This window comes from Schistocerca cancellata, chromosome 1, assembly GCF_023864275.1.
Source record: "Schistocerca cancellata isolate TAMUIC-IGC-003103 chromosome 1, iqSchCanc2.1, whole genome shotgun sequence".
NCBI lineage: Eukaryota > Metazoa > Arthropoda > Insecta > Orthoptera > Acrididae > Schistocerca > Schistocerca cancellata.
This window is the reverse complement of record NC_064626.1, coordinates 1,164,018,161-1,164,037,442: the sequence shown is the minus strand read 5'-3', so window position 1 is coordinate 1,164,037,442 and position 19,282 is coordinate 1,164,018,161. Positions and strand designations below refer to the sequence as shown.

Genomic DNA, 19,282 nt, shown 5'->3' with positions numbered 1-19,282 from the left:
TTACGAGAAAGAAACTGCAGAACTGCGAACACCGCTCTGCCAGCGCTTGTTTTGTTTCTTGGCCTCGGAACGGTTAATTCTCACTCAAATAGCCCCCCATTTAGCTGAATGCATCCTGTTCCAGTCCTCCCGCAAAGCAAAAATACAGAGCAGTGCCTAGAATCGAACCCAAGTCCTCCGAATAACAACAAAACACGCTAACAACTGGGCTACGGAGAGGGACTAACAGAATTATGTGAGGAACATGTTGTTTGCAGACGATCAAGTTTAAATCCTGAACAGTAGCAACAGACTGCAGTCTGCTGTCTATGAACTAAACAAAATATATCTGCTATTTAAGATGTAACACATATACGTATAACATCTACACTGAAGAGCCAAACAAACTGGCACATCTGCCTAATATCGTTTAGGACCCTCGCGACCACGCAGAAGTGCCGCAACACGACGTGGCATGGACTCGACTAATGTCTGAAGTAGTGATGGAGGGAACTGACACCATGAATCCTGCAGGGCTGTCCATAATTCCGTAAGAGTACGAGGGGTTGGAGATCTCTTCTCAACAACACGCTGCAAGCCATCCCAGATATGCTCGATATTGTTCATATCTGAGGAGTTAGTTGACCAATGGAAGTGTTTAAATTCAGAAGATTGTTCCTGGGGCCACTCTGTAGCAATTCTGGACGTGTGAGGTGCCCAAGTCCGTCGGAATGCACAATGGACACGAATGGATGCAGGTGATCAGACAGGATGCATACGTACCTGTCATGTGTCAGAATCGTATCTAGACGTATCAGGGGTCGCATATCACTCCAGCTGCACACACACCCCAAGCCACATAATCCTTAGCAGTAATGCGACCTTCCAGATTAGCCTTTGCGTCCATAGAATACCACGACACTGCTGCCCAAATCATCACTGCACAACCCGCCATATTTCTCTCTTGGGACATAAATACGGCCAGAAGTAGGAAACGCTGTGCAACAAGACTCATCCGACTACATTTCTTTCTTCCATTTTTCCACAATCCAGTTTTTACTACTTGGCCACCATGATTTCCTGTTAATGACAAGTGGTTTTAGAATTCCAACTGCAATACTCTGCTTTATGGAGCTCCCTTCACGTTGTTTGGTGCTGGCAGGGTTCACCAGTGTGACATTGAGCTCTGCAGCGACTTTTGCCGCTGTCTTCCTCTTATTTTTCGTTATAAACGTCTATGACCGTCCATCACGAGCACTCAGTACATGCATTCGTCCACGTAGTGAGTTAGTGGATGATGTTTCTCCCAGTATGCGGCATAAATTATCGATAAGGTATCTCTTGGGACACGTAATACTTCGGTTACCTTGGTTATGGAAACACTCACCATACGAACGCCAACAAATTACCGACTTAGCTCCGACATAATGCAGTAACAACTACACAGAACACTGTTCTGACAACTTGCAATGAGTGGAGAGCATTACAAACATGGTTCAAATGTCTCTGAGCACTATGGGACTTAACTGCTGAGGTCATCAGTCCCCTAGAACTTAGAACTACTTAAACCTAACTAACCTAAGGACATCAGACACATCCATGCCCGAGGCAGGATTCGAAACTGCGACCGTAGCGGTCGCGCGGTTCCAGACTGTAGCGCCTAGAGCCGCTCGGCCACTATGGCCGGCAGAGCATTACACACTTGCCATATATAGTAAAATATAACAGTGCAATCTTCTGCAATTATCAGAAACAACTTTGGACCCAAAATAGAACCCTGTGGTACACCACACGCCTTGTACAAGGTGTTACAAAAAGGTACGGCCAAACTTTCAGGAAACATTCCTCACACACAAAGAAAGAAAATATGTTATGTGGGGATGTGTCCGGAAACGCTTACTTTCCATGTTAGAGCTCATTTTATTACATCTTTTCAAATCACATTAATCATGGAAGGGAAACACACAGCAACAGAACGTACCAGCGTGACTTCAAACACTTTATTACAGGAAATGTTCAAAATGTCCTCCGTTAGCGAGGATACATGCATCCACCCTCCATCGCATGGAATCCCTGATGCGCTGATGCAGCCCTGGAGAAGGGCGTATTGTATCACATCCATCCACAATACGGGCACGAAGAGTCTCTACATTTGGTACCGGGGTTGCGCAGACAAGAGCTTTCAACTGCCCCCATAAATGAAAGTCAAGAGGGTTGAGGTCAGGAGAGCGTGGAAGCCATGGAATTGGTCTGCCTCTACCAATCCATCGGTCACCGAATCTGTTGTTGAGAAACGTACGAACACTTCGACTGAAATGGGCAGGAGCCCCATCGTGCATGAACCACATGTTGTGTCGTACTTGTAAAGGCACATCTTCTAGCAGCACAGGGAGAGTATCCCGTATGAAATCATGATAACGTGCTCCATTGAGCGTAGGTGGAAGGACATGGGGCCCAATCAAGACATCACCAACAATGCCTGCCCAAACGTTCACAGAAAATCTGTGTTGATGACGTGATTGCACAATTGCGTGCGGATTCTCGTCAGCCCACACATGTTGATTGTGAAAATTTACAATTTGATCACGTTGGAATGAAGCCTCATCCGTAAAGAGAACATTTGCACTGAAATGAGGATTGACACATTGTTGGATGAACCATTCGCAGAAGTGTACCCGTGGAGGCCAATCAGCTGCTGATAGTGCCTGCACACGCTGTACATGGTACGGAAACAACTGGTTCTCCCGTAGCACTCTCCATACAGTGATGTGGTCAACGTTACCTTGTACAGCAGCAACTTCTCTGACGGTGACATTAGGGTTATCGCCAACTGCACGAAGAATTGCCTCGTCCATTGCAGGTGTCCTCATCGTTCTAGGTCTTCCCCAGTCGCGAGTCATAGGCTGGAATGTTCCGTGCTCCCTAAGACGCCGATCAATTGCTTCGAACGTCTTCCTGTCGGGACACCTTCGTTCTGGATATCTGTCTCGATACAAACGTACGTCGCCACGGCTATTGCCCCGTGCTAATCCATACATCAAATGGGCATCTGCCAACTCCGCATTTGTAAACATTGCACTGACTGCAAAACCACGTTCGCGATGAACACTAACCTGTTGATGCTACGTACAGATGTGCTTGATGCTAGTACTGTAGAGCAATGAGTCATATGTCAACACAAGCACCGAAGTCAACATTACCTTCCTTCAATTTTGCCAATTGGCGGTGAATCGAGGAAGTACAGTACATCCTGACGGAACTAAAATGAGCTCTAACATGGAAATTAAGCGTTTCCGCACACATGTCCATATAACGTATTTTCTTTATTTGTGTGTGAGGAATGTTTCCTGAAAGTTTGGCCGTACCTTTTTGTAACAGCCTGTATTTTCCAGAGGTACTTCTTACTTGGCAACCAGTGTATGTGAGCAGTGTGTCTGTTTTTTTCTCTCTTTGTCTGCCGGCTGCCACATGACGTTCGTGTTTTGCCAGGCTCGGTGCCTCCGCTGGGTGCGTTCGTGGGCAGCTTGGCGTCGGGCCCGCTGCTGCAGCGGCTCGGCCGCAAGCGCACCCTTATGGTCAGCGCACCGCTGTTCGTCGCCTTCTGGGTGCTGCTCGCCTTCTCGCAGAACTACGCCATGCTCTTCTCCGCGCGCATCCTCACCGGCTTCTGCGCCGGCATCTCCATCCCGTCCGCCCAGGTCTACGTAAGTACACCTGCACCTGAACGAACATTTTGCAGTTCACTCTGTGATGGTACTTGAATTACGTAACCATTACGGCACCTCACCTCAACCTCTCGATACCAGCAATATTCTACTGTGTTTCTGTAAAATAGTTAACATATTTTTGTGACAACATTCAGATTTGATTTCATTAATGTGGAGGTACTTCGATACATCGATATGTTTATATTGCAATGATATTATTCTTATGTGTATTCTTTCTTTTGTCACTATGATCTTTGACGTACTTGTAACTCTGATTTTTGGGCGCGTAAGCCGTGATTAGAGAGTCAGGTCTTGATCGTCATGTTGAAAAGACGCAAATTGTAGTCAGTTTATGAAATGTGAGCTTTAACAGTGAGGAAGATATTTTCAAGTATGTTTCATATTGTGAAGTGATGTTGCAACAAAAGTAATAAAAAAGAAGTGTAACTTAAATTCGGAGTGCCGAATACTTTTTTACATCACCATTGTCCTAACTTGCAAAAGTTTAATCTTCAAGAATGGTTTATGAAACACATCTATAAAACTTTTGAATATCGCAGAATAACACCTAGGCCTCTTTGCATCCGAGCTTGGAATCATCACTACCTAGATTTTCGACGACTGAGCCATGAGTTCACAACGAGACCAACGTGGGAAACACGAAAAGATGAGTGCCTAGTTTATCCATTATTTCATGAAATGACTTTATTAACTGTACTCTAATGACACCTGCCACATAATATAACTTTGTTGTTGCCCGAAAATGCAATATTTAGCAGCGTGAGCAACACTACAATCATAATTAATTTTTGACCTTTGTTGTGGTAGGGTTGTTAGAACTCCCAAGTGTTTGGTAGATAGATTGCAGAATCAGTTTCAGGCTCTATCTCTACCGTTCACTTTCGAATAGCACGACAAATAGATGTTGTATCTAACCAAAAGAATGCAGAAGTTGTACTTGGTAATCCAACGAATGTAAAGAGAGGAGATTGTGCTCAATGGGAAGAAATCATTTGTGGGCTCCACAGGCCTCAGTCTAAGGTCCACTATTGTTTGGTTGGTTGTTTTGCGGAAGGAGACCAGACAGCGAGGTCATCGGTCTCATCGGATTAGGGAAGGACGGGGGGAGGAAGACGGCCGTGCCCTTTGAAAGGAACCATCCCGGCATTTGCCTGGAGCGATTTAGGGAAATCACGGAAAACCTAAATCGGGATGGCCGGACGCGGGATTGAACCGTCGTCCTCCCGAATGCGAGTCCAGTGTCTAACCACTGCGCCACCTCGCTCGGTCACTATTGTTTCTCATATATGTAAATGACCCCCCATCTAATATAAAACAAACAGAATTATCCATCTTTTTAATTTGCAGCTCCTTGTATTGGCCGTGTTTGCAGCTAAATTTTTTTTTGGATGCGAGGTCGGCCACTTATGCAAAACACCGTTTTTCTCAGTACCCAAACATGTTTCGGCACCACTGTGCCATCATCAGTGGGTTTTCGTTTTTATTTATTCTGTAATGTGAACATTTTTGTTAAATGATTGTAAAATTATGTGCATTTTTTATTTCAAACAACAGATAATTTCTTTTTGTAAATACCTTTACATTTGGTGTGTATGAATTTTTTGGATTACTTTTGTGTTAATTACTACAAGTAGCTTGTCATCTGCAACCAAACCATGTTGATGAGAAAGTTTTTGCTGGAAGTTAACCTGTCTTCTAGAGTGTAATTTGGTTTTCCGCGATGTTTTCGCGCCTATTTTCGTATTTACTTACGTTTTCGTGTGGCAAGCATCACACTGTGTTCTGATGTACTGAAAAAGTGTTTTACTACGTTATTTGTGGAAAATAATTGTTATAGTTACGCATGAATCACAACATCTCAGCATGATGCGGAGAATGGAAGTGCTTGCCACACGAAAACGTAAATAAATACAAAAATAGGCGCGAAAACATCGCGAAAAACTAAGTTACCTTCTATAAGATAGGTTAACTTCCAGAAAAAACTTTCTCATCAACGTCATTTGGGTGCAGATGACAAGCTACCTGTAGTAATTAACACAAAAGTGATCCAGAAAATTCATGCACACCAAATGTAAAGGTATTTACAAAAGAAATGATCTGTTGTTTGAACTAAAAATGCACATAATTTTATAATCATTTAACAGAAATGTTCACATTGCAGAATAAATAAAAACGAAAAGCCACTTATGATGGCACAGTGGTGCGGAAACATGTTTGGGCACTGAGAAAAACGGTATTTTGCATAACTGGCGGACTTCACATAAAAAAACAGAATTAGTTCTTTTTGGAAATGACTCTAGTGTTGTAATTAGTTCAAACATACATACACCTACAGAAGAAGCAGTAAATAATGTTCTTAAAACTATTATTTAGTGGTTTTTCTGTAAATGGTCACCCTCTCCATTTCAAAAAGACACAACACTCTTGTTTCGAGGTGGTAAAAAGCTGGACAACGATCGTGGTTATCTCGAAAAGTGCAAATTAATCTTGAATGTTGTGGTTGTTATCCTGTGTATACGGCATTTACTTTCCTTGTACAACATAAGTTAGAAAAAGAGGAGGCATTATTTTGTGGCTGACCCTCGTAAAACACCACCTCCACCGCACAGGCCCCACAATTCCCTTTCTACAACACGGAAGGCTACTCAGCAACTTCCTGATTTCAGGAAGAGAAATAAGGTTTTTCATCAAAATCTTAACGCAATATGACCTAAAACATTATCATTAGAACTGCTCTACGCCATACAAAAACAAAATGAGCTTACATATCCCGAATTCTCCTCAAAAGCAACGATAATTAAGTCTTCGAATCACATCTGAAAATGTTTATTTACATCTACTATTGTTTGCTTTCTTTACACATACCAGTGACCTATACAAATAAACCTCTATCATAAATACATGAGAAAACATTTCCTAGCGCCAAACACACGAAACATCATTCTACCAAGCGAGGTGGCGCAATGGTTAGCAACTGGACTCGCATGCGGGAGGACGACGGTTCAGTCCCGTCCGGCCATTCTGATTTAGGTTTTCAGTGATTTCCCTAAATCGCTACAGGCAAATGCCGGAATGGTTCCTTCGAAAGGGTACGACCGACTTCCTCCCCCATCCTTTCCTAATCCGTTGGTCCCCTCCTCCCAAACCAACCAACCAATCATCATTCTGGACAGAGATATATTAAGCGTGGGAAGAAATTATAAACAAATTCGCCAGCATCTATAAGGAAAGATATATCGTTGATTGCGAAGATGTACGTGTTTACTTTACAGTAAAGGCATCAGAATAACACAAAAAAAGATTGCACATCACGCTTGAGACGGTATAGCACACGAAAAACGCACTTCATATTGGTAATTATTTTCCGAAAAGCGTCACGCAAGAAATAAAGAAAAATGGTGACTGGCAGTAGCAAATGTTGTTGTATAACAGATAAAACCATGTAATTCCGTACTAACATGCAACATGACATTGCTGAATATGCCGACAAAGTCTCCAATTGGCTTCAAACATGGCTGCGCTTTGGCCAGTCTGCGTTGTTAACATTGATCTTTGAGGCACACAGACAGCGCTTATCTCTTCCGAGTCAAAGTTTGAAATCAACATCTAAGTCACGTGATAGATGGCAAAAAGGCGAGTTTCTCTCGCTACGCACTACTGTATCAGTTACAGTGAGGGGTTCCCTGGAATAACAAGTTTAAGTCCATTAAGTCGTTCTCCTGTTTCGTGTAAATATTGAATCTGTACCAACTAGTCTTTCTGTTGACAAAATATTATTACTGTCCGACAGATACAACGCCCTCTAGAAACATTTGATTGCAGTGCTTCTCCAATTTGTGTTCCACAGATCGCCTTAGACAGCAGACAAACTCCCAAGCCTCTCGAACCCGTGTTTCGTGCGCGCTGTGCTGAAACCTACTTATTAGGAATGTGGTATCTTTAACGTGGAAATCAGTTCCGAAAACGTCACACTGAAGCGAACGAAACTGAAAAAATATGTCAAATAAGGAGAGTGAAGATGCGAAGGAAACGAAAAATTCGGCAAATGAAGTGGAAGAAAGAGGTCGCGAAGAAGAAGAGAAATTCTGGACACTGTTATTCTGCGCCGAAAACTGATAAGAAAGTCAGTTCTAAGAAAATTTGAAGTCAGTGAGGAGTTGCGCAAAAGAATGTTTTGTTAAAAGAAACTTAAAAGATTAAGAAGAGATCCATGAAATATTCTGGGCTATAGGTGAAAAGAACGCGAAAGATGCATTGATTTTAAGTTTAATGGAAAAGAAGAAAATACTGTATCTAGAACGTCTATGAAACTAAGTCCGGTCGGAGCTCTTCACAAATTTAGCACCTAAAATGTAACAAGTTGCTAGAGCACTTGCCCCCGAAAGGCAAAGGTCCCGAGTTCGAGTCCTGGTCCAGCACACAGTTTTAATTTGCCAGGAAGTTTCAATGTTTTGTAGTCTGTAAATCCCTATTTCAGAGTTTTACACAATACTGTACCGAGAGACGTTTAAAAACGGTTTTAAAGTGTTAAATGCTGGAGTTCGTACTGTAAAAGAAGACATAGGATATCACAGCAACAGACTGCATAAAACAGCCACGGAATTATTGGAAATGGTCCGATCTTAACAATTAGTGGGACGTTTCCTTCCAAACAATCGCAGTGCCGCCGAGGCAGATCGCAAAGGAAATATTTTGACAACTCTGACTTGAGTGTTGCAAAATTTTTCAAATATTTCCAAAATTATTTACTCCATAAAGTAATACGGTACTGCACCGTATAAAACTTACCAAAAGTGCTTTAGAGAGAACAGTCCGTATTCATTTCGAAAACCACGAACTGATACGGATGATTTCTGCCGGGATTGTGAGGTTATATCGAGCGTCAACGCAAATGATCCTCGTAAAAAGTACATGAAGAACAAAATAAAAGTTGCGCCGTAGAACAAACTAAAGGAGAAGTGTTTGAGGTCGGCCAAATTTGAAAACACGGGTGCTCGAGTTTGATTACGCTCAGAACTTGGCTCTAACTATCGTGAACATTACTGTGCAATTCTATAAGAAGCTACTATGATTCTATGTCTTTAACGATTATTGTCACTGTGACCGATCAAGTAAATTGTACTGTTTTTTAGAAGGTGCGGCAAAGAAAGATCCAAATACTGTTTGTTCCTTTGTTCGATTTCATTCACGTCCGCCGCTCGTGGTCTCGCGGTAGCGTTCTCGCTTCCCGAGCACGGGGTCCCGGGTTCGATTCCCGGCGGGGTCAGGGATTTTCACCTGCCTCGAGATGACTGGGTGTTTGTGTTGTCCTCATCATTTCATCATCATCCAGGAAAGTGGAGAAATTGGACTGAGCAAAGGTTGGGAAATTGTACGGGCGCTGATAACCACGCAGTTGAGCGCCCCACAAACCAAACATCATCATCATCATCATCATGTTCGATTTCATATGTAGTGAACTCAAGGATCCAAATAATATAGTTCTATAGGATTAACGGGGAGAGTAAAATAAAAATGTAGATATGTTAAGATCTTTCATTTGGCTTTCAGAATCGAAAAACGTAACCATATAACATGGGTTCCCAGCTAGGAGACACATAAAGTCAATGCGACCGTAACTTTCGCCTATATGGAAAACTTCTAAATCATACTGAAAACACGCCAATATATTACAGTACTTCAGAATTGCTGAAAGAATCCAGCACCCTTTGAAGCGGTAGAAAGAGTGGGCATTATTGAAGCCTGGGCATCAGCTTTATCACCACACTACGTCAAGAAATCCAAAGGAAAGACACAGTTTGGAATACATAAATATGTTGCTTTACGTTGCAACAGAAACTCAATTTCACTCTCGTCTTCTTGTGCAGGAACATTTATTTATTCCTCATCATATAAAAAAGAGGATGCGCATTAGCAATATTGAAGACTGGAATGGTAGTGTCGAAGACGTCACGTCCTGTGATTACAGATGCAAAAGATGTTTTCCCACTACTCAAATTTCCACTAGAAGAAAATTCAGAAATGCGTAGAAGTTACGCATTTGTGAAAGAAAACGAATACTCAGAATCTGCAACAGAAAAGTGATCGTTAATAACTATGTGAAGACTATTGAAGATCATTTGAGAGGAAGTCATTATGTGCTACTAATTTGTTTATTTAATCGAAAATGCACTTATTTCACATTGTAGATGATACTCTTACTAACAAGTTTATAAAGAGGAATGTTATGTGTTTTGTCCGTTATTATATAAAAAGACTTAAGGAATAACTTTAGAACCTCCTACTAATTTGCAAACAAACATGTTCGTTTAATAAATATATAATTTTTGTTGCATTATAATGCTGCCTTTAATTTTAACGACTGTTTCATAGTAAAATTTGAAAAACTTAGTTTTAGTTTTTGATGTTATACAGTGATATAAATAAAAACAACTTAAGTTTGGTACTATATTAGTACTTCGTCTCAGTCACTGTGTTTAACATACTACATAATGATGTCATAGGGTATGAAACCACAATATTTCCGTTAGATATGACTGAAATTTAGTCCATGTACGAGAGATTGAAATGAATACAAAACTGAAATGTTTGATGCTATGTATCTCGATTTCAATATACTTCATTTAAGTCGTTGTTCCAGAGAACGTCTCAGTTTTTCTCATTTAGGGGAGACCGGGGAACACCGACATATCAGGCAGTACCATCGTTTTCTCACTTGAGCAGCGCTTTAGTCGGTGGCAAAGAACCTATACACACACAGAGAGTGGTCATTGGTGAAATTGCAGATGATTCTCTGATCAGCTGCGACGCCATTTTTTTTGCCACGTATGTCCTCAGTGCTTTCTGGAGCTGGATTTTTGGTTTGAAGACTTTTGGAAAACTGCTTCAGTCCACACCGTTGTTATTTACAAAACATTTCGCTTTTCTGTCCCAATGTTATATGTAGCTCAATAAGTAGTATTCAAAGATTGTAAATCACGTTGTCGGCAGTTCGATCCTCAGTGTGAGCAAATTATATCTTTTACTTTTATCAGAATTGAATTTCTCGAATTGAAATGTCCATTGACAAATCCTGGATCATAATCTTTTTATGTGTAATTACTAATCGCATCAAAATGCGAGAATTGGGAACAATAGAAATCAGCTACTATGAAACTATTTGGCATGCTTCCGTTGTTTAGCGTTTTTAAACATTAGTACAGAAGTACGTCTTCTGGATTTTTCTGGTGTAGGACATAGTTTCTGGATTCACAATGATCTCATCTAAAATATATTAAACTGGGTAGGAAAAAACTATATAGATGTTACTAACTTCAGCAGTGAATATCCAAGCAGGTAACTCTGGAATCGATTCAGAGTGTCTAAAATAATAAAAATGAAATTCTATTTTCCATGTCGATCCCCATTTTTTTTGGGACGTTCTAATAAATGGCTAATACGCTACATCAAGGCACACTTTAATTTATTGCACATTAAATGTATAGTATTCACGTACTAAAGAATATACTAGAATTTCTGCTACAATGTGAGTATCAAATCCATGTCTTGTGAAAGTCAACAGGCAACAGTATTTCCCGCGCGAATTCCGGCAAAAAATGGCCGTCGTTTGTGCATATTATCTACGTTTAGTCAGTGGGAGACAGTGCTGCAGCATATCGGGCGATGCCAGAAGCAATGTGCAGAGGCGACGAGCTGTAAGTGACAGTCTTGTTGCGGCGCTAAAAATTAATTTTCCTCTCCTCTCCCCCCCCCCTTTTTCTTCCCCCTCCTCTGTCCAGGTCCCCCCTCCCATCTGCCCTTGCCTGTGAAGTGTCATCTTCCTGTCGACCTTTTAGTGCAGTGTTCCTAGTGATTGTTAAGTGTTGAGCGTCTTTTCTGAAGTGTTGCGAATGCTCGCAGGGTGTGATCTCTTGTGAACAGAATCCAGACAGTCGCCGTGTTTTTTGTCTGTCTACTTTTTCCCTGTCTGCTTCCTGTGTATTTTATTATCATCGCCCACCATTAGTTTTATGTTTTAACTTTCCACAATTTTCCACCGTCTTACATTTTACGTCACCGTTTTATCGCCTGTTGTTATTGTTTCTTATTTTCTTGTTGTTGTTGTTGTTGTGGTCTTCAGTCCTGAGACTGGTTTGATGCAGCCCTCCATGCTACTCTATCCTGTGCAAGCTTCTTCATCTCCCAGTACCTACTGCAACCTACATCCTTCTGAATCTGCTTAGTGTATTCATCTCTTGGTCTCCCCCTACGATTTTTACCCTCCACGCTGCCCTCCAATACTAAATTGGTGATCCCCTGATGCCTCAGAACATGTCCTACCAACCGATCCCTTCTTCTGGTCAAGTTGTGCCACAAACTTCTCTTCTCCCCAATCCTATTCAATACTTCCTCATTAGTTACGTGATCTACCCATCTAATCTTCAGCATTCTTCTGTAGCACCACATTTCAAAAGCTTCTATTCTCTTCTTGTCCAAACTATTTATTGTCCATGTTTCACTTCCATACATGGCCACACTCCATACAAATACTTTCAGAAATGACTTCCTGACACTTAACTCTATACTCGATGTTAACAAATTTCTCTTCTTCAGAAACGCTTTCCTTGCCATTGCCAGTCTACATTTAATATCCTCTCTACTTCGACCATCATCAGTTATTTTGCTCCCCAAATAGCAAAACTCCTTTACTACTTTAAGTGTCTCATTTTCTAATCTAATTCCCTCAGCATCACCCGACTCAATTCGACTACATTCCATTATCCTCGTTTTGCTTTTGTTGATGTTCATCTTATATCCTCCCTTCAAGACACCATCCATTCCGTTCAACTGCTCTTCCAAGTCCTTTGCTGTCTCTGACAGAATTACAATGTCGTCGGTGAACCTCAAAGTTTTTATTTCTTCTCCATGGATTTTAATACCTAATCCAAATTTTCCTTTTGTTTCCTTTACTGCTTGCTCAATATACAGATTGAATAACATCGGGGAGAGGCTACAACCCTGTCTTACTCCCTTCCCAACCACTGCTTCCCTTTCATGTCCCTCGACTCTTATACCTGCCATCTGGTTTCTGTACAAATTGTATATAGCCTTTCGCTCCCTGTATTTTACCCCTGCCACCTTTAGAATTTGAAATAGAGTATTCCAGTCAACATTGTAAAAAGCTTTCTCTAAGTCTACAAATGCTAGAAACGTAGGTTTGCTTTTCCTTAATCTTTCTTATAAGATTAGTCGTAAGGTCAGTATTCCCTCACGTGTTCCAGTATTTCTACGGAATCCAAACTGATCTTCCCCGAGGTCGGCTTCTACTAGTTTTTCCATTCGTCTGTAAAGAATTCGTGTTAGTACTTTGCAGCTGTGGCTTATTAAGCTGATTGTCCGGTAATTTTCACATCTGTCAACACCTGCTTTCTTTGCGATTGGAATTATTATATTCTTCTTGAAGTCTGAGGGTATTTCGCCTGTTTCCTACATCTTGCTCACCAGATGGTAGAGTTTTGTCAGGACTGGCTCTCCCAAGGCCGTCAGTAGTTCCAATGGAATGTTGTCTACTCCGGGGGCCTTGTTTCGACTCAGGGCTTTCAGTGCTCTGTCAGACTCTTCACGCAGTATCGTATCTCCTATTTCATCTTCATCTACATCCTCTTCCATTTCCATAATATTGTCCTCAAGTGCATCGCCCTTGTATAGACCCTCTATATACTCCTTCCACCTTTCTGCTTTCCCTTCTTTGCTTAGAACTGGGTTTCCATCTGAGCTCTTGATGTTCATACAAGTGGTTCTCTTATCTCCAAAGGTCTCTTTAATTTTCCTGTAGGCAGTATCTATCTTACCCCTAGTGAGATAAGCCTCTACATCCTTACATTTGTCCTCTAGCCATCCCTGCTTAGCCATTTTGCACTTCCTGTCGATCTCATTTTTGAGACGTTTGTATTCTTTTTTGCCTGCTTCATTTACTGCATTTTTATATTTTCTCCTTTCATCAATTAAATTCAATATTTCTTCTGTTACCCAAGGATTTCTACTAGCCCTCGTCTTTTTACCTACTTGATCCTCTGCTGCCTTCACCACTTCATCCCTCAAAGCTACCCATTCTTCTTCTACTGTATTTCTTTCCCCCATTCTTGTCAATTGTTCCCTTATGCTCTCCCTAAAACTCTGTACAACCTCTGGTTCTTTCAGTTTATCCAGGTCCCATCTCCTTAAATTCCCACCTTTTTGCATTTTTTTCAGTTTTAATCTACAGGTCATAACCAACAGATTGTGGTCAGAGTCCACATCTGCCCCTGGAAATGTCTTACAATTTAAAACCTGGTTCCAAAATCTCTGTCTTACCATTATATAATCTATCTGATACCTTTTAGTATCTCCAGGGTTCTTCCATGTATACAACCTTCTATCATGATTCTTAAACCAAGTGTTAGCTATGATTAAGTTGTGCTCTGTGCAAAATTCTACCAGACGGCTTCCTCTTTCATTTCTTAGCCCCAATCCATATTCACCTACTACGTTTCTTTCTCTCCCTTTTCCTACACTCGAATTCCAGTCACCCATGACTATTAAATTTTCGTCTCCCTTCACTATCTGAATAATTTCTTTTATTTCATCATACATTTCTTCAATTTCTTCGTCATCTGCAGAGCTAGTTGGCATATAAACTTGTACTACTGTAGTAGGTGTGGGCTTCGTATCTATCTTGGCCACAATAATGCGTTCACTATGCTGTTTGTAGTAGCTTACCCGCATTCCTATTTTCCTATTCATTATTAAACCTACTCCTGCATTACCCCTATTTGACTTTGTGTTTATAACCCTGTAGTCACCTGACCAGAAGTCTTGTTCCTCCTGCCACCGAACTTCACTAATTCCCACTATATCTAACTTTAACCTATCCATTTCCCTTTTTAAATTTTCTAACCTACCTGCCCGATTAAGGGATCTGACATTCCACGCTCCGATCCGTAGACCGCCAGTTTTCTTTCTCCTGATAACGACATCCTCTTGAGTAGTCCCCGCCCGGAGATCCGAATGGGGGACTATTTTACCTCCGGAATATTTTACCCAAGAGGACGCCATCATCATTTAATCATACAGTAAAGCTGCATGCCCTCGGGAAAAATTACGGCCGTAGTTTCCCCTTGCTTTCAGCCGTTCGCAGTACCAGCACAGCAAGGCCGTTTTGGTTATTGTCACAAGGTCAGATCAGTCAATCATCCAGACTGTTGCCCTTGCAACTACTGAAAAGGCTGCTGCCCCTCTTCAGGAACCACACGTTTGTCTGGCCTCTCAACAGATACCCCTCCGTTGTGGTTGTACCTACGGTACGGCTATCCGTATCGCTGAGGCACGCAAGCGTCCCCACCAACGGCAAGGTCCATGGTTCTTACGTTTTAAAAATTCTGTATGAAGAGCACAGCGTACTAAGCTGCTGTCAGCCCGCCTCCTTCTGAGAATGGGATAATATCGAGAGATGAATAAGGGGCAATGTGGACTGTGTGTCGATATTTCCCCGGTGCCCTAATCTTCAGAAAAATTTCACTTGGCGAGGACAACCCTAAAAAAGACATTAAGTTTAATGAAGTCATGGAGATCAAGCGTATCAAAGGAGCTGAACGAACCAAGAATAACGCTTAAAATGATATCTGTTCTTTCGGACATGTCCGAAAGAACAGATACCATTGGTGATCTTGCAGCTCTCGAAGAATCGAAATGACTGGTTTTAAAGCAGAAATACTTGCGAAAACCGTTAGCAACAAATATCAACAGAATTCTAGGTTTGAATAAAGCTGAAGCTGGGTATTTTTTTCAAGCTTGGACACCATTTTCGAAAAATGTGCTGCTCATGTATTTTGATAAATGCTAAGATAGTAAGTGTTGCTTTCTTAGAACAGAAATGTTGTTCTGTCTGTATTTCAAATTGCTGACTTTAGCTTGTAAGGGTATTTACATTACCCAGGTATTGGCGGTAGTGCCGACAGTTTATAGACTAAAAAAAAGTGTATATAGCTCCAAATATATTCAACACATTTCGATTTTTCTTGTACAGATCTGAGTCTAACATTCTTGGTCACACATCGTGCCCTGAATATTTCCATGGAAATGACAGATTACAAAACAAAACGAAAAATTTCTTAAGGGGTCTATATTCCCCCGGTCCCCCTTGTACTTAAAATGAAGCCTTGATTTTAACTGTTGGACGACTCGTTGTACTGATATTATTTACAGTAATAATTCAGATAATTAGTTTTCTCCGAAATCGTTAATACAAGCGATATCGCTTTACATTTGTCCAGGTGAAAACGTAACGAACAGCTTGAAGCATTGTAATATTTCTTCCTTTTTACAGACGACGGACTTACGCCTCCTCAATTAATTCCTTTGTCTGTTGCATTATGAGTAATTTAATTTGTCGTTTCCTCATGTGTAGAACACGAAATGTCAGACTGACAGGAACCATTTATTTTTCAGACGATTCCGATCAGGGCAAACTCAATGACAACCTTGTACCACGGACAGATAAACAAACGACCAATAACAAAATATTGGAACTAATGGCGCCCCAGAAGGGCAAACCCAGTTACAATTTTGCAAGACGAACAACTGAAAGACACAAATGGGGAAGCATTCAATAATAAAACTCCACGTGGCGTTTATCCAGTCCTCGTGTTATCAAGCCAACCAGGGCGCAGTCACGGTACAGTGATGGCTGTACAGACCTCCAACGGCTGCTTTAACCGCCGATCTCCTTCGGGCAACACCAGTATTGCGCAACCGAAGCGCTCTTGGATGCAAAGGGGAGCTCTTTTCCAAATTACAGCTTCCCAAACAACGGCTCTCAACTACAACTAGATTGTGATATCATTTCAGCTGCGGCCAAGTCGTTTTCCGGCAAATACATTACTGGACATTAAAATTGCTACACCAAGAAGAAATGTAGATGATAAACGGGTACTCATTGGACAAATATATTGTGCTAGAACTGAGATGTTATTACATTTTCACCCAATTTGGGTGCATAGATCCTGAGAAATCAGTACCCAGAACCACCACCTCTGGCCGTAATAACAGCCTTGATACTCCTGGGCATTGAGTCAAACAGAGCTCGGATGGCGTGAACATGTACAGTTGCCCATGCAGCTTCAACACGATACCACAGTTCATCAAGAGTAGTGACTGGCGTATTGTGACGAGCCAGTTGCTCGGCCACTATTGAGCAGACGTTTTCAATTGGTAAGAGATCTGGAGAATGTGCTGGCCAGGGCAGCAGTCGAACCTGCAACATGCGGTCGTGCATTATCGTGTTGAAATGTAGGGTTTCGCAGGGATCGAATGAAGGGTAGAGCCACGGGTCGTAACACATCTGAAATGTAACGTCCACGGTTCAAAGTGCCGTCAATGCGAACAAGAGGTGACCGAGACGTGTAACCAATGGCACCCCATACCATCACTCTGGGTGATACGCCAGTACGGCGATGACGAATACACGCTTCCTATTTGCGTTCACCGGGATGTCGCCAAACACGAAAGCGACCATCATGATGCTGTAAATAGAACCTGGATTCATCCGAAAAAATGACGTTTTGCCATTCGTGCACCCAGGTTCGTCGTTGAGTACACCATCGCAGGCGCTCCTGTCTGAGATGCAGCGTCAAGGGTAACCGCAGCCATGGTATCCAAGCTGATAGTCCATGCTGCTGCAAACGTCGTCGAACTGTTCGTGCAGATGGTTGTTATCTTGCAAACATCCCCATCTGTTGCCTCAGGGATCGAGACGCGGCTGCACGATCCGTTATAGCCATGCGGATGAGATGCCTGTCATTCCGACTGCCAGTGATACGAAGCCTTTGGGGTCCAGCACGGCGTTCCGTATTACCCTCCTGAACCCACCGATTCCATATTCTGCTAACAGTCATTGGATCTCGACCAACGCGAGCAGCAGTGTCGCGATACGATAAACCGCGATCGCGATAGGCTAGAATCCGACCTTTATCAAAGTCGGAAACGTCGTGGTACGCATTTTTCCTCCTTACACGAGGCACCACAACAACGTTTCACCAGGCAACGACGGTCAACTGCTGTTCGTGTATGCGAAATCGGCTGGAAACTTTCGTCATGTCAGCACGTTGTAGGAGTCGCCACTGGCGCCAACCTTGTGTCAATGCTCTGAAAATCTAATAATTTGCATATCACAGCATCTTCTTCTTGTCGGTTAAATTTCGCGTCTGTAGCACGTCATCTTCGTGGGGTAGCAATTTTAATGGCCAGTAGTGTACATGGACTGAAATGAAATGTCGTGTAGCGAGGGACTCCCGGAGGGTGGACCTGATCGCCTGGTGCAAGTCTTTTGAGGTGACGCCACTTCGGTGACTTGCACGTCGGTGAGGATGAAATGAGGACCCAGTTCCTGAGCGGAGAAAATCTACAATCCAGCCAGGAATCGAACCCATGCCACCTGGCATGACAAGCCGGCATGCTGTCCACTTTTTTTTTTTCAGGCTCGGATTAAATTATCTCAGCTCAGCTACGGTGGTGGACCATACACGGACTGCTCCCAGCACAGGGCCTGCCGGTCACCACCTTCCTCGTGCCGCTGCTAGTTCAACACTCCCGTCGCTGCCCGTCATACGCTGCCTCGCGCAATGTTTGGTACCACAAGCCTCTCTGGCAAAGAGATTCTACACAACCAGCGATTCCACCAGAGAGGGACAAAGTCGAAAAATACCAAACTTTGCGGAAGGTTTCGACGCACGGCACAGTATCCAGCAATATCCTGACAAGTTATTTGACACAAAAAAAAAAAAACACAGAAGAAAGTTCAGATTATAGCCAGTAACACAATGACAGCACGTACAAAATTTGGTTCGATCATCTGTCGAACAGTAGAAGTGACATTAGGTCGTGTGTATCCGCGCGTTTCCCTCCCTTGACGCGCCTCTGCGCTGCGCAGGTGAACGAGAGCGCGCACGCGCGCGTGCGCGGGGTGCTGGGTTCGCTGCCGGCGCTGTTCATGTCGGGCGGCATCCTGCTGGCCTACGTGCTGGGCGCGTGGCTGCCGTGGCAGGCGCTGGCCGGCGCGTGCGCGGTGCCGCCCGCGCTGCTCTTCCTGTCGCTGCTGCCGCTGCCGGAGTCGCCCGTCTGGCTGGCCGACCGCGGCCGGCACGCCGACGCCGCGCGCGCCATGGCCTGGCTGCACCGCGACAGCGTCTTCGGTAAACACCAGTGTTCGATTTGTGCTTTTACCAGTGGGGGGGGGGGGGGGGGGATGTCTTAGGGGGTTAGTATAGTTATATATGTTACTAGCTTGGACCGTGGCGTCACCCATGGTTAAACTGTTATTTATAAATAGATGTTAATGCTGTCCGCCCCGGTAGCTGAGTGGTCAGCGTGAGAGATTGTCAATCCTAAGGGCCCGGGTTCGATTCCCGGCTGGGTCGGAAATTTTCTCCGCTCAGGGACTGGGTGTTGTGTTGTCCTAATCATCATCATTTCATCCCCATCGACGCGCAGGTCGCCGAAGTGGCGTCAAATCGAAAGACCTGCACCAGGCGAACGGTCTACCCGACGGGAGGCCCTAGCCA

General features: G+C 43.0%; 1 protein-coding gene across 1 annotated transcript in view; it reads left to right on the top strand.

The window, feature by feature from the left end:
* LOC126093714 (facilitated trehalose transporter Tret1-2 homolog) overlaps positions 1 to 19,282 on the top strand; it is a 138,236-nt gene that overhangs the window by 47,076 nt on the left and 71,878 nt on the right. The window contains exons 3-4 of the mRNA XM_049908741.1: positions 3,469 to 3,683; positions 18,652 to 18,923. Coding sequence (XP_049764698.1) covers positions 3,469 to 3,683; positions 18,652 to 18,923 — 487 coding nt within the window. The remainder of the gene's footprint in view (positions 1 to 3,468; positions 3,684 to 18,651; positions 18,924 to 19,282) is intronic.